The sequence below is a fragment of the Rhinatrema bivittatum genome, chromosome 3 (assembly GCF_901001135.1).
Source record: "Rhinatrema bivittatum chromosome 3, aRhiBiv1.1, whole genome shotgun sequence".
Lineage (NCBI taxonomy): Eukaryota > Metazoa > Chordata > Amphibia > Gymnophiona > Rhinatrematidae > Rhinatrema > Rhinatrema bivittatum.
Genome location: NC_042617.1, coordinates 450,717,331 through 450,732,659, shown reverse-complemented (window position 1 = coordinate 450,732,659; position 15,329 = coordinate 450,717,331). Strand labels below are relative to the sequence as shown.

The 15,329-nt window shown below is 50.5% G+C and overlaps 1 protein-coding gene across 1 annotated transcript in view; it reads left to right on the top strand.

The window, feature by feature from the left end:
• PDIA6 (protein disulfide isomerase family A member 6) overlaps positions 1 to 15,329 on the top strand; it is a 166,606-nt gene that overhangs the window by 78,245 nt on the left and 73,032 nt on the right. Inside the window, exon 5 of the mRNA XM_029595893.1 lies at positions 1,454 to 1,557. Within this exon, the coding sequence (XP_029451753.1) occupies positions 1,454 to 1,557 (104 nt within the window). The remainder of the gene's footprint in view (positions 1 to 1,453; positions 1,558 to 15,329) is intronic.

The following is a 15,329-nucleotide window of genomic DNA, read 5'->3' as shown; positions in this document are numbered from 1 at the left end:
TCTTTCATCATAATACATATTGGCATTTTTTTAAATCGGAAATGTGCTTTCTGATTGGAGCTTGATGTAGAAGAACCAGAAAGACCAGAGGAATTAAAACATGGAAGATAAATTTTCTTGCACATTGTTGCCATAAATTCTGAAACTATGTACGAGCATTGTGCTAGCACTTTTTGTTTTATTTAGAAAAGGACTCCTACACTGGCTTATCATTTTTGTCAATTATCAGTACTGAGGTGGTAGGTTGTCTAGGCTCATTGGATTGAAGTCATGGACGAGCTCTGAGATGAAAATATTTATTCCTTTCTTCCTTGGCTTGCTTTGGTTAAGTTTTCTACTGTGGTATTTTTTTCTGTTGGCTAAAACCAGTTTTCCTTAAACTGACATTCTTCAATTTGAAAATAAAATCCATTTTCAGATTTGGAATTCAGAGGGAAAACAGGAATAAAATGCTTTACACTGGTTATGAATATAGTAGCTCTCCTTGATCATATGTATAATACCATTCTGTTCAGAATTTTGTGTATAGATGGCCCTATTATGCTTAATTTGTTTATAAAAATTCTTGTTTACTACTTAGTAACTATTCCTATTTATATATGCGAAATTCCTGTTTCAGAACATTGTATTTTCAGTGGTTGGAAATCACCTGTGCTGTCTTCTTTTTTTCACTTCGTATACTTCTAGTGACTATTTATTTGGAAATTCTTCTCTGTAAATTGGAGAGAATGGGGAAAATTCTATGGCCAGCCCTGTGATTCAGACCACAGAGCTACACAATGGGCTGGATTTTAAAAGCTCTACATGCACCAGGCCTATTTTATAAAGGCCCGGGGACGCGTCTAAGTCCCAGGGCTTTACTAAAGGGGCGGTCCTGGGGTGTGGGCGGGGCCAGAGGCCTCAGAGACAGCGGCCATTTACCGCTGTGTTGAAGGATCGCGTGCCGGCAGGCACAGCCTGCGCCTGCTTCCAGGCAGGTGCAAAAGGTGAGATGATAAATTGGGGGGGGGGGGGGAAGGTTAGGGGGAAGGGAACCGGGGAAGCCCGCGCACAAGGTGCACTAGTGTGCACCCCCTTGCGCGCGCTGACCCCCTGATTTTATAGCATGTATGCACATGTTATAAAATCGGGCGTATGTGTGCATGCTGGGTAGCGTGCACACATGTACGCCCGCGCGCTAGTCTTAAAATCTACCCCAATGTGTGATGCAGGAGAGTAAAGGGTTTGCATCCCCTGTGCATAGAGACCTGGCAATGCAGCAAAAGTAGTGCACTGAGGCTTAGGGAGGGAAGAAAGCTGGCGCAAGAGAGCACCTTGAGGCACCTGTCGAGGTTGCAGGTCAGCGGGACTTCCTTAGACATCCAGGCAAGCATCAAGGAGTTGGGTTTGAAGATGTATGGTGAAATACAAAGAATTGTTCTTTGTTAACTTGGCTAATGTTTTATATACTTAGGAGGAAGGACAAGTGACGCTATTGTTGATGCTGCATTAAGTGCTCTGCAATCATTGGTCAAAGATCGTCTCGGTGGAAGACGTGGCTATGATTCTGGAAGACAGGTATACATGAAACATTCAGTCTAAAAGCTGTATTGCAGAACAGACTGTCTTATTTATAAAAGGCTTTTTATTCCTGTGCCTATGGAAAATATTTTTATTTTAAGTTCCTCTGTCAAGAGTACATGGCATTAGCAGGAATATTTTTCATTGTTACAAGAGAGAATGAAGCATTTTGTCCAGCTTGAAATAAGGTTTTGCATACACTTCTACAGTAAGTATGAGGTGGGAAAGAATGTTACTCTTCAGTAGACATTTCATTTTATGTATTATGACCAGTTCTCCTAGTTTCCTGCAGCAAATTTTTCATGATTCTATGAGTTATGTGGCAAACTTACCTACTATTGCATATTTGCATATTGAAAATGATTCTTTTACTTTTAAAGTCATTTTCTGACATTTGTGTGTCTTAATTTATTTTTCTTTACTATAAAATGAATCTGTGTTTGCTTTGTTCAAGAGCAGTTTGAACTGGCAATGTTGCTAATGCTTAACAGAGTTAACAGGCCAATTATTCATAATGGGTTGCCTGCCAGCAGAGTCACTCAAAGCCACAAGTATGGTGTAGGTCCCAGTAAGCTGGATGGAAATAATACCTTTTAAAGCAGTGTTTACCAACCCAGTCCTGGAAGCACACCTAACCATTCTGTTTTTCAGGATAGCCATGATGAGTATGAATTCAATAGATTTATGTGCTTTGGAGACCCAGTGTATAGAAATCTCTCTCGTGATATGAAAACAAAATAGTTAAGTGTACCTACAAGACAGGGCTGAGAGAAACTGCCTTAAAATACGTCCTTGCAAACTTCACTCATCTTGCTGTATAAATAAGTTCAAAGTTCACCCCAGTAACTGCAAGGAATGTCATAACCAGAGCCCCTGGTTTCCTGTGGCAGGTTTTTTTCAAAATTCTGTGGCAATTATATAGAAAGTTTGAAAAAAGTTTCAATGTTAAAAGTAAATTTTTATTGAAAATCATTCATATTTGTTTTTAAACAATATTTAAACTATATACACTAAGGGGGTAATTTTCAAAGGAGTTATGCATGTAAATGTTACATACTATCATAGCAATTTTCAAAAGCTATTTATTCGAGTAAAGTGCACTTGAGTAAATCCTATGGACAATTCAATGGCATATATTGTAGCAATTTTGAAAAGCCCACTTACTTGAGTAAAGTGTATTTACTCGAGCAAAAACCAGTTTTGCTCGAGTAAATGCTTTTGAAAATCTGGCCCTAAATGTACTAAGTAAAAAAAAAAAAAAAATCAGTTTATCAATTTGTATGTTGTTTTAACTGAAATATGACTGTTTTGAATTGAAAGTGGTAACCATTCTTGTTTATATTTTCTTGAGAAAGGTCTTGTCATATTAGAGTATATGAACTTACAGTATGTATACTGAAAATGTCCTCATCAGCAGTTTATCGTGCTGTGAATTACACCTAAAGAAATGTACACATGTATTGGACACTTGGTAACATACAAAAAGGGGTTGAACTAGCATAAGTTGAAACCTATCAATAGTGGTGCTATTGATGAAGGCTTCTATGAACTGAAATTAATGTGTTATGCCAGCCGTGGGACACCAGCAGTTGCAGACTTAAAAAAACAAACAAACCACATTCAAGTCTCTGTAAATGCTGTATGAATGGCCACATATGCAGGTGCGGGAACATTTGTATAAAGATGAAATTCTTCTTTAGAAACATCTCTCCATGCAAGAATTATATCAAAATCATCTTTGGTTTGATAAGGATTTAAGTGATCGTTGAAAGATCAAACATGCTGACTGCTTTCTCTATCAAATTCAATTTCACCTCCCCTTCCCCTTCACTTCAGGACAGGGGGTGGAGGGAACAACAGAAGAATGTTGCCTGCAGCCTCTTGGCATGGGGAGGGACTGGAGTTGGAATAGGAGCAGATAGTGCTGAAACTGAAGGCAGGCAGGCACCCTACATCTTTGTTGAGACGATTGACTTAAAAGGTGTTCCCTGTACGTACTAGGATCAGTCCAGACCGTGGGTTATGTCCCCCGTCCAGCAGATGGAGTCAGAGCAAACTTCCAAGGGTGCTGACATATAAGCCTGTGCACCCCCTAGGGATCCTCAGTATCTCTCTGACTCCAGCAGATGTGAGTGGGGGAACCTTTGCTTCCCCAGTGTGTGGCCTCTGCTACATTTTTTCTATCATCTTTTCTTCTTTCAGGACAGGATCAAGCAGACCTGGGCTTCTAAATTAATAAATAGACAAAAAAAAAAAGAAAAATTTTTTTTCTCACTTCAGGGAGGCTTGAGCCCCTGCCCGGGTCTCTCAGCCCTGGTTAGCTTGCCAGCGGGACTGGGTTTTTCCTCTTGCCTGCCTTTTTCTCTTCTCCTCTCTTCCGGCGGTAAGTTTTGCTGTCTTGTTATTTTTTCTTCACAGCTTCGCCGTCGGACGGCTCAGGTGGATGCTGGTGGGGCCAGCCTCTCCCCTTCGGCGCGCCGCGATTCGAACCCCCTCCCCCTCGGCCCCGCAACGTCTCCATTCCCCGGGGTCGCGACAGCAGGGAAGTCTCATTCCCCTGCTGCTCCTGAGGGGAGGGTTTGTTGTTTGAGCCTGGGCGGACGAGCCCGCTCCTCCCGCGGCGCGCAGTGCTCGGCTCCGGCCTAGGGGCGGTCGCTGAGGGGACTCTTCTTCCCGGCCGCGCGCCATGCAGCGCCTTAAGGGGTCTCCCGGCGCCGACCCGGGGCAGGGCGGATCGCGAGACGTGTCCTCCGGGGTTGGTCTCCCCGGGGGGGAGACCGGACCAGCTTCCCCGACTTTTTCGCTGTCAGGCTCGGATCGCCGCGGCTCCAGGGGAAGGGCCCCGCCCCCTTCTTTGGCGGGAGCGGCGGCCATTTTAGAGCTGGAGAGCGCGGCTGACTCTGAGGCGGAGGAGTCTCAACATGGTTTTTCGCCGCGTTTAAGGCCGATTCTAGCTCCATTGTCCCCCCCCCCCCCATCGCTGCGGGCCCCTCCAAGGACCTCTCGCTCGCCGTTCCTCCACCAGCAGGGGGGTTTACGGCGGACTTTGTCCTTTTGATGCATCAGGCGTACCTCCAGAGCCTGCAGCCGGCGGGGGGGTCCCCAGGTGGTGCTCAAGCGAACCCCACGCCCGCGAAGATGCCCCGACTGGTGGGGGTGGGGGGGGCCAATCCAGCGCCCTCGGGGGGCGGCCATAAGACGCTCCTGGCTCTCCCACCCAGCGGAGTGGCTCCAACGCAGGATCCTGGGAGTGACCCGGCTTCGACGGCTGACGATGATTCGCTCCTGGCAGCGCACCTGGAGTGTGACGACCCAAGGGTGCTCCGGATCTTCCGTAAGGAGGAGCTGTCTGACCTCATCCCACACGTCCTCCAGGAATTGGATCTCGATCCGCCCGTCGAACCGCCGGGGCCCCCAGCCCCCTCCGTAGCCTCAGCTAGCTCAAAAGGGGACCCTGTCCTGGCGGGCTTACGTCCCCTGGTGCGAACGTTCCCGATTCATGAGTCTTTCCTCCATCTTTTGGTGCGGGAGTGGGACACGCCGGAGGCATCTCTCAGAGTGGGCAGAGCGATGGACAAGCTCTACCCTCTCCCCGGCGATTTCTTGGACCTGCTTAAAGTACCCAAGGTCGACTCGGCAGTCTCTGCCGTCACTAAGAGGACCACGATTCCCGTGACAGGGGGAACGGCCCTCCGGGATGTACAGGACAGAAAGCTAGAAGTCTGCCTCAAAAAGATTTTCGAGGTCTCGGCGCTGGGGGTCCGCGCAGCTATTTGTGGCTCTCTTACCCAGCGAGCCGGTCTTCGGTGGGTGCAGCAGCTCCTTACTTCACAGCAACTACCACCGGAGGAAGCGGCGCAAGCGGACCGGCTGGAGGCCGTCATTGCCTACGGGGCCGATGCCCTCCACGACTTACTGCGAGTCCTGGCAAGGACCATGGTTTCGGCTGTTTCCGCCAGGCGCCTGCTGTGGCTTCGAAATTGGGCGGCGGACGCTTCGTCCAAATCCAGCCTAGGGTCTCTACCTTTCAAGGGTAGGTTCCTCTTCGGCGAGGATCTTGACCAGATCATCAAATCCCTGGGGGAAAATTCCGTACATAGGTTGCCCGAGGACTGCCAGCGGTCTTATTGTCCGTCTACTTCCTTCTCCAGGAATCGGTCCCGCACTCAACGGCGATTTCGGGGCTCCAGGTCTCAGGGTCCGAGAAACCCCTCGAACAGGTCTCAGTCATGGACCCGGTCCTTTCGTGGCCGTAGACCACCCAGGGACTCTTCGGCGCAGGGCTCCTCCGGCAAGTCTACCCAATGATGTCAGGCCGGCTCACTCCTCCCTCCCGAGGATCGGAGGACGACTAGCCTGGTTTTACGAGGAGTGGGCCAACATCACCACGGACCAATGGGTCCTAGATATTCTAAGGCACGGTTACGCTTTGGATCTCCCCAAAGAAAGATTCGTCTTCTCACCCTGCGGGTCAAGTCACAAGCGCCTGGGAGTACAAAGCACACTGGACCGGCTCCTAGCCCTGGGGGCCATCTCACCCGTCCCCTCCGGAGAAGTGGGCTCGGGTCATTATTCCATTTACTTCGTGGTGCCCAAGAAGGATGGATCCTTTCGTCCCATCTTAGACCTCAAGGAAGTCAACAAGGTCCTCCGGATACCCCGGTTCCGCATGGAAATCCTTCGCTCGGTCATCGCGGCAGTTCATCAGGGGGAGTTCCTGGCCTCCCTGGATCTGACGGAGGCCTACTTACACATTCCGATACACTCGGACCATCACAGGCTCCTCCGCTTCAAGATACTGGGGCAACACTTCCAGTTCCAGGCCCTCCCCTTCGGGTTGGCAACGGCGCCCAGGACGTTCACCAAGATCATGGTGGTTGTGGCGGCCGCGCTCCAAAGAGAGGGGATTTTAGTACACCCATACCTGGACGACTGGCTCATCCGAGCGAAGACCTTCTCTCAAGGGCAGCAAGCAGTCGACAGGGTGGTCGAATTTCTTCAGTCTCTCGGCTGGGTAGTCAACTTCGGCAAGAGCAGTCTCCTCCCGTCGCGGCAGTTGGACTTCCTAGGAGCGCGCTTCGACACAGCTCAAGGCAAGGTCTTCTTGCGGCCGGACAAGGCCCAGTCGCTCAGGGAGCAGATTTGCCACTTTGCCTCTCTCCCAGTCCCAACAGCGAGGGATTATCTGCAGATCCTGGGATCGATGGCTTTCGCCATCAGCCTAGTACCTTGGGCCTTTGCACACCTGAGGCCTCTACAGATGGCGCTACTCTCGTGGTGGAAACCGGTCTCGCAGGACTATCAGGCGATACTACCTCTTCCGCCGGCAGCCAGACTCAGCCTTCGTTGGTGGCTAGACCCCAGGAACTTGGCACAGGGGTGTCCCCTGGAGTCGCCGGAGTGGATTGTGGTCACTACCGATGCCAGTTTGACCGGCTGGGGGGCCGTGTGTCTCCGAAGCTCGGCCCAGGGGCAGTGGACACAGGAACAGACGGCCTGGTCGATCAACTGCCTGGAGACCAGAGCAGTCCGTTTGGCGCTCATTCAATTCCTGCCCCTCATCCGACAACGGGCGGTCCGCGTTCTCTCGGACAATGCGACCACGGTAGCCTACATCAACCGACAGGGAGGCACCAAGAGCCCGGGGGTGGCCATCGAAGCGGCCCGTCTCATGGCCTGGGCGGAGCGGTTCCTCGACCGCCTGGCGGCCTCCCACATCGCAGGCGTGGACAATATTCAGGCGGACTACCTGAGTCGGCAGACGCTGGACCCAGGGGAATGGGTTCTCTCCGACGAGGCAATGTCGCTCATCACTCGGCGCTGGGGAACACCCGCCATGGACCTCATGGCAACGTCTTGCAATGCAAAGGCTCCGCGGTTCTACAGTCGGAGAAGAGACCACGGGGCGGAAGGAGTGGACGCCCTGGTGCTACCCTGGCCCCCTCATCTTCGGCTGTACGTCTTCCCTCCGTGGCCTCTGGTGGGCAAGGTGGTGCGGAGGATAGAAGATCATCCAGGGCAGGTCATCCTGGTGGCGCCAGAATGGCCGCGGCGTCCGTGGTTTGCGGATCTACTCAACCTGGTAGTGGACGGACCTCTGCGATTGTCACACCTTCCGCGGCTGCTCCATCAGGGTCCGGTATTTTCGGACCAGGCGGAAAACTTTTGTCTCGCGGCTTGGCTTTTGAGAGGCAGAGTCTCCTGCGCAAAGGATATGCAGTAACCGTGGTAGACACTCTTCTCAAGGCACGTAAGACCTCCACTTCATTCGCCTATGTACGGGTCTGGAAGGTGTTTGAGGTCTGGTGTGCTGGGCGTGGAGCATCCGCGACCGCACCTTCGCTCCGTCAGGTCCTGGCCTTCCTCCAGGAGGGCTTGGAGAAGGGTCTCTCCTACAACTCCCTGCGTGTGCAAGTCTCTGCTCTAGCCTCCCTGGCTCATACCACGGGAAATCCAGATCCTTCGTCTCATCCGGACGTCTCGCGCTTCCTCAAGGGAGTCAAGCACCTGCGGCCGCCGGTGCGGCACCCCTATCCCTCCTGGAATCTCAACCTGGTTCTCCGGCTCCTTGGAAAGGCTCCCTACGAACCACTGCGGCAGGCCTCCCTTAAGGACGTCACACTTAAAACGGTGTTCCTGGTTGCCATAGCCTCGGCGAGGTGCATCTCCGAGCTTCAGGCGCTCTCGTGCCGGGAACCGTTTCTACGCTTCACGGACTCGGGAGTTTCCATTCGAACGGTCCCTTCGTTCCTACCTAAAGTGGTGTCCTCCTTCCACTTGAACCAGTGGGTGGAGCTGCCGGCCTTCCCGTCGGATGCGCCCCAGGCCCTCCGGCGTCTCGACGTGAAGCGCTCTCTGCTGCACTACTTGGAAGTGACCAATGAGTTCCGGGCGTCCGACCATCTCTTTGTGCTTTGGTCCGGTAACAAGAAAGGACTGCAAGCGTCTAAGACGACTATCGCACGGTGGCTCAAGGAAGCGGTGTCCTCGGCCTACATCGGCGCCGGGAAGGCGCCCCCGGAGGGAGTCCGGGCTCATTCGTTGCGTGCCCTGGCCACGTCCCGGGCGGAGTCTCAACATGTTCCAATTCAGGAAATCTGTCGCGCGGCAACATGGAAGTCGCTGCACACCTTCTCGAAGCATTACCGGTTGCAACTACCGGTAGGTGATTCGGGTTCCTTTGGAGACAGGGTTCTCCGAGCAGGGTCTTCAGGGACCCACCCGGTTTAGGGAAGCTTTGGTACATCCCACGGTCTGGACTGATCCTAGTACGTACAGGGAAAAGAAAATTATTCCTTACCTGCTAATTTTCGTTCCTGTAGTACTTAGGATCAGTCCAGACGCCCACCCGGGTTTGCTAAGTGCTGGTCAGACGCCTGCTCGTGTACGTTCTATCCCCTGTCTCTCACACTCCTACATCCTGATGTTTGTGTTGTTGCTTAGTTCTTTCACAGTTCTCCTTGCAAGTTGCATTGGTTATTTGTTTTATGTGGTTACAATTTGATTGGTGCTTGATCCATCCTACTTTCCTGTCAAGTGTTTTGTCTCTGGGCTTTGATATTCTCGATACTGAGGATCCCTAGGGGGTGCACAGGCTTATATGTCAGCACCCTTGGAAGTTTGCTCTGACTCCATCTGCTGGACGGGGGACATAACCCACGGTCTGGACTGATCCTAAGTACTACAGGAACGAAAATTAGCAGGTAAGGAATAATTTTCTTTTAAAGTTTTCAGGAATGTTTATCCATTGACAGATTTGTAAAATGTAGTCAACAAGCTAATTCTCTGAGGACAAGCAGAACAGTAGCCCTCACACATGGTGACATCATCAGATGGAGCCCAGACATGGAAAACTTTGTCAGTTTCTAGAACTTTGATTTGCCACACTGGGTGTGCCCAGCATTCTATACCATGCTTCCACACGGGGTCCGTGTCCAGCATACCCTATACCAAGTGTCCACATGTGGGTCCCTCTTCAGTCTTTTTCTGCGGAACTGCAGTATCATGGTTTGTGAGCTCACTTTTGGCTTTTTTGGCACCTTTTGGAAAACTTTCCAGTTTTTCATTTTAATGCGTGTTTTTTTTCTCCTGCATTCAATGCTGGTCCCTCTCTGTCCTCCCTGTAGTATTCCTAGTCAGGATTTTTGTCATCTATTGGTAAGCTTCCTTTCGCTGTTGATTCTTTGCAATGGCAGGTCTTCGGTGCCCACCACCATCTATTTTGATTTTGCTTCCCATTTATTTTGTCCCGTCATGGCCATGTCTTCTTTCAAGCAGTGCCAAAGGACCATATTCATCACAGATCCCCATGATGAATATATTCTCTGCCCGGGGACATCAGATGACATCTGGGGTTGCCGCAGATAAGTCCAGATGACCCTGAAGGGATGTCATCTTCGGCTTGATAAGATGGAGCACATTTTCGGGTTGGAGAAGATAGAGCCAGTGGCATAGGCATCTAAAGACCATGGAGCCGCAGTGATGGACACTGAGCCATTGTCAAGACCGTCAGTGACTGGTCACAGTCAAGCTTCTCCAGGCAGAGGATGTCTGGTTCCTCAACATTGACTTCAGCACTGGGGAAAGACTGTGCCAAGCATCAAGGGAAGCCAAAGAAACATCGGTATTGATCTTCATCGATGCATAGTGCCAGGCATGGGGATGTGCCAACACATGTTGTGATGACCACGAAGTGACCCCATGGAAAGGAGCACCAGTCTTCCATCGGTTCCAGGGATCCGTGACTGTATCCACTGATCCTGATGGCAGTCGTCAATACTCTTCTCAGTTCCAGAGAGGATCTGGCTACCCCTTCTTCCTCCCAGTCAGTATTGGCATCGGTAGTGTTTGAGGAGCTTGAGCAGCAAGTTCAACTGGTGGTTGAGCAGGCAATGTGGGGCATCTGTCCCATGGCATAGACTGCACCGGAGCCGCTGTTGGAGGAGTTCTATGTGCTTATTGGCGCGTTGGCATTGGTTTTTGGGCTGGTGTCAGTGCCTATCAAGGTACCACAGCCTCCCCTGTCGATACGGTGGTTGTTGCCAGCTCATCAGAAGAGGAAGCTCCACCAAGGTGGCTGAGATGCAGAGGTCTGCAGTCCCTCATCCAGCTCCACCAGTGCCTGAATATCTGGACGAAGGCTGAGTTCCTAGGGCCCCATCCCTTGCCGATTTCAATGAGGATGAGGGCCTCTATGACCCCTGGAGGGATGATACTTCCTCTGATGGCTCTGAGGTCTCCTCTCAGAATATTCTCCACCTTAGGACACAACCTTCGCAGTGTTTGTGGGTGATGGTGGAGGCAATTCAATTTTAATTACTGACAGAGGAGAATGCCAGGCATAAATTCTTGAAATCCTCCAGTTCATGGAGCCTCCTAAGGAGATCGTGGCGGTTTCGGTACACAACAATCTTAAGGAGTTATTGCTGTTGATGTGGGAACACCCTCTCATGGTGCCTCCCATGAATAAGAAGGCTGCCTGGGTTTACATCGTCCAGAAGGCTCCCAGGTTCGATAAGTGACAGCTTCCCCACTAGTCGGTGGTAGTCAAATCTTCTGTCAAGACAACCAAGTGGTCTCAGACCCATTCCTCAGCACCTCTGGGAAGGTCTCACAGAGTGGTGGACTCTCTTGGGGGAGAGGTTTTTCAGGCAGCAATGCTCATTGCCTGCATAGTTTCCTACCAGCTCTACATGAGCAGATGCAGGAGGTGGCCAAGCAGTTGCCTCAGCAGCAGTAGGACACCTTCATATCGCTGTGCATAAGGGCCTGGAGTGCAGGAAGCACAAGATCCAAGCGACCTACGATGTGGAGACAACATAGAGAGTCTCTACAATGAGAATCTGTATCCGCAGAATGGCGGATCTCCGACCTGAGGTACAGGAAAGACTCAGGGACGAGCTGTGTACTGGGGAGAATCTCTTCGGAGATAGGGTGAGGGATGCTGTGGTCCAGCTCTAGGACCACCATGAAACCCTCCAACAATGCTCTGCCAGCACTCTGGACCTATCATCCTCGGATAGGAGGTCGGCAAGATCGGGGCAGAAGTCTTTCTTTCTTTCGCAAGAGGACGTACTATCCCCTGCCCCCTCACTCTTGTTAGCAACATCAGACCTCCCGCAGCCATGCCAGGCAGCAGAGAGCCCCCAAGGCCATCCAGCACCTCATTCAATTCCAGGGATGGGGTTTTGACTGGGCCATAAAGTGTAGTCCAGTTACCCGTACCCGGTGCAATGGATCTGCCGGTTGGGGGCAGGCTATGATTCTTTGCGAACCAGTGGCCCAGTATAACTTTAGACTAATCATGGTTCTTTCCATCGTCCTTCAAGGGTACCAATTGAACCTATTGGGTACCCCACTAAATTGCCCTTGGTCTGTTTTGGGGGCTGTAGAACATCAGGAGGTACTACTAATTAGAGATGTGCATCGGGTGCCCGATCGTTTCCGCTTTCAGGTTCGTGTGGCCAAGGGAAAATCTCGTATTCCTGCGGATCTTTTTTTTTTTCGTGAAAATTTGTTTTTCGGCTTAGTGCGCACTAATGGGAGTTAGTGTGCACTAACAAAAAATGACTGTTTTGTTAGCATGCACTAATGTCAAAAAAACGATTGCACATACCTACTACTAATGGAGCTCTCCTCCCTCTTAACAGTGAGAGTGGTCGAGCCTGTTCCACCAGGGCAGAGAGGGCAGCGTTTTTACTCCAGGTACTTCATGATTCCAAAGAAAACAGGAGGACTCTTTCAATTCACTTTCAATGCATATAAAGCATAGCCCTCTGCTTCAGTGGCAGGGGGGAATGAAGAAACATGGATCTATATTCAGGCAACAACCAACAAAGACTGAATTACCTAGTCTGGATAAACAGATAAGCATGGGTGTAACTTGCTTATTGCGGTGGTTAATACCCCTAACTAATTAAGCTATTTCACTTAGATGCAGTTCCAACACTACTCTCTACATTAATGGCGGGGGTGGAAGGGAAATAGAATAAAAAAGGTTACTAAGAGCCAAGAGTAACAGATAAGTATGAGAGAGAAAAAAAAAAGTGCGAAAGCTTGCTGGGCAGACTGGATGGCCGTTTGATCTTCTTCTGCCATCATTTCTATGTTTCTATGACTCCATCCCATCCTGGACCTAAGGGCCTTGAACAGATTTATCAAAAAGGAAAAGTTCAAGATGGTTTCCCTGGTCACCTTGCCCCCCCCCCCCCCATTGTAAAAAGGGCACTGGCTATGCTCCCTCTATCTAAAGGACATGTACGCACACTAAGATCTTCCCAAGTCACCGGAAGTATCTCTGATTTGTGGTGGGGGAAAAAAGCACTTCCAGTATTGGATGTTGCTGTTTGGGCCAGCATCCGCCACATGGGTCTTGATAAAATACCTGACTCTGGTGGCGGCACACCTCCACAGGCTGGGAGTGTGTCTTCTCTTATCTGGATGATTGGTTGGTCAAGAGCACATCTCAGGCAGGGGCTCTCGGGTCCATGTACTTGACTATCCAGTTGTTGGAGTCACTAGGGTTCGTCAGCAACTATCCAAAGTCCCACCTCAGCCCTTCACTTCAATTGGACTTCGCAGGAGCCCTGCTACATACGGCTCAGGCCAAGGCCTTCCTGCCTTGTCAGAGGGCCATTACTTTGATGAAAATCGCAGCAGAGTTTCAGCAGAGCCAGCAGGTGTCAGCATGGCACATGTTGAGGTTGTTGGGCCATATGGCCACATCCACCCATGTTACTCCCTTAACGATTGCACATGCACATGGCCCAGTGGATCCTGAGGCCACAGTGGTGCCAGGCCATGCAGATCCTCCAGGATCGCATCAGTCACCTCGCCCCATTGGGACTCTTTGTCCTAGTGGCGGGTACTTTAGAATCTGGAACGGGGGTTCTCTTTAAAAGGACCCAAATAGTCATAACCACAGATGTGTCCACCCTGGGCTGGGGAACTCATGTAGATGGGCTCAGCACCCAGGACCTCTGGTCTGCCCAGGAAAGTTGTTGCCAAATTAATTTCCTGGAGCTTCGGGCGATGAGAAATGAGCTATAGGCTTTCAGAGATTGGCTGTCCAACAAAGCTGTTCTGATTCAAACAATCAAGTGGCAATGTGGTATGTCAACAAGCAGGGAGATACAGGGTCGTAATTCCTGTGTCAGGAAATAGTTCAAATCTGGTCATGGGCCCTGTTCCATAGGATGGTGCTCAGAGCCATGTACTTGGCCAGAATGGAGAATGTGTTAGTGGACAGATCGAGTCATGCATTCAGGCCCCACGAATAGTCCCTGACCCTGCAGGTTGTGAATCAGATAATCCAACCCTGGGGGAGCCTGGACATGGATCTCTGCATGTCCCTTTGCAACAGGAATCTGCATCAGTTCTACTCCCTGTACAGAACAGACGAGAAACCAGCTTCAGACGCCCTTGCCCAACATTTGGGCAAAATACTTCTGTACACGTATATTCTCTGTTTCCCTTAGTAGCGAAGACTACTGAAGCTTTGTGAGGACAAGGGGATTATGATACTCATAGCCCCTTATTGGCCAAGACAGATCTGCAGGAGTGGAAACCAGGAGTGTTCCGTCTGGAGGCCAATCAATCTGGGGATTTTCCCAGATCTCATCACGCAAGATCGAGGTAGGTTGATACATCCGCCCTGTTGCTCACAGCCTGGATGTTGAGAGGTTAGTGTTGCAACCACTCAATCTTTCAGAAGTTGTCTCAGGTTGTAGTGGCTTCTAGAAAGCCTTCCACTAGAAAGTGGCTGAGGTTTTCCATGTGGTGTGAGCAGAAGGCCCTAGATCCATTCTCCTGCCTCTTTCTACTTCAGTTCTTGCTATTTCATTCATGTTAGCTGCTATGGCATGGAGATGCATGCTTACCATACCCAATCAGAGGGTAAGCCAATCTCCACTCATCCCTTAGTATCCAAATTCATGAAAGGCATATAGCATATTAAACCTCCAGTTGTAAAACCATCTGTACCATGGGACATGAGCGTGGTTCTAGCACAACTCATGAACCGCCATTTGAATCATTGAAGTCTGCTTTGTTCAGGTTTCTGACATGGAAAGTTTTTTGTTTTCTGTTTGTTTTTTTTTATGTTCCTTGAAATCAGTAACAGTGGAGGACAGGAGTGGATGAGTTTGGAACTGACATGAGAGCAACCTGCTCCAGGACCCCTCCCCAATCCTGTCCAACCTTCCACACCACCTGCTAGCTGGAGTAGAGGGCTCTTGTCTGGAGGGGAAGGACTGGAGTATACACAGCCCAAGACGTGGAATTCAGCTGATAGCAGAGGGGAGGAGGCAGATACCCAAAGCTCCAGTCTTCAACACTGTCTCTCCCTACTTGTGAGGGTTCTTGCTGCCATCCTAGCTCCGCAGGGAGAGAGACCCAGGACTGTCTGCTATCCCCTCTGGCTTCATGTACCGTAGTGGCGATTAGCCCCACCCCGTGATGTCACCTGTCCAGATGCCTAAAAAGCCAGCCAGGGATGCCGGAGGCACTGCGCGCCGGGAGGGCACGCACGAAGGAGCTCCTTTGTGCGTGTCAGGTACTGCCGAGTGCTCAAAATGTCTTTTATCCCAGGACAAGCAAGATGATAGTCCTCACATATGGGTGACGTCCCTGGACGGAGCACTATCACGGAAAACTTTCTGTCAAAGTTTCTAGAAACTTTTGACTGGCCCACTGAGCATGCCATTATCCCTCGAGCCACAGGAGTCTCCTTTCATTCTCTCTTTTTTTTTCTGTGCTGCAATTTGCCTCTC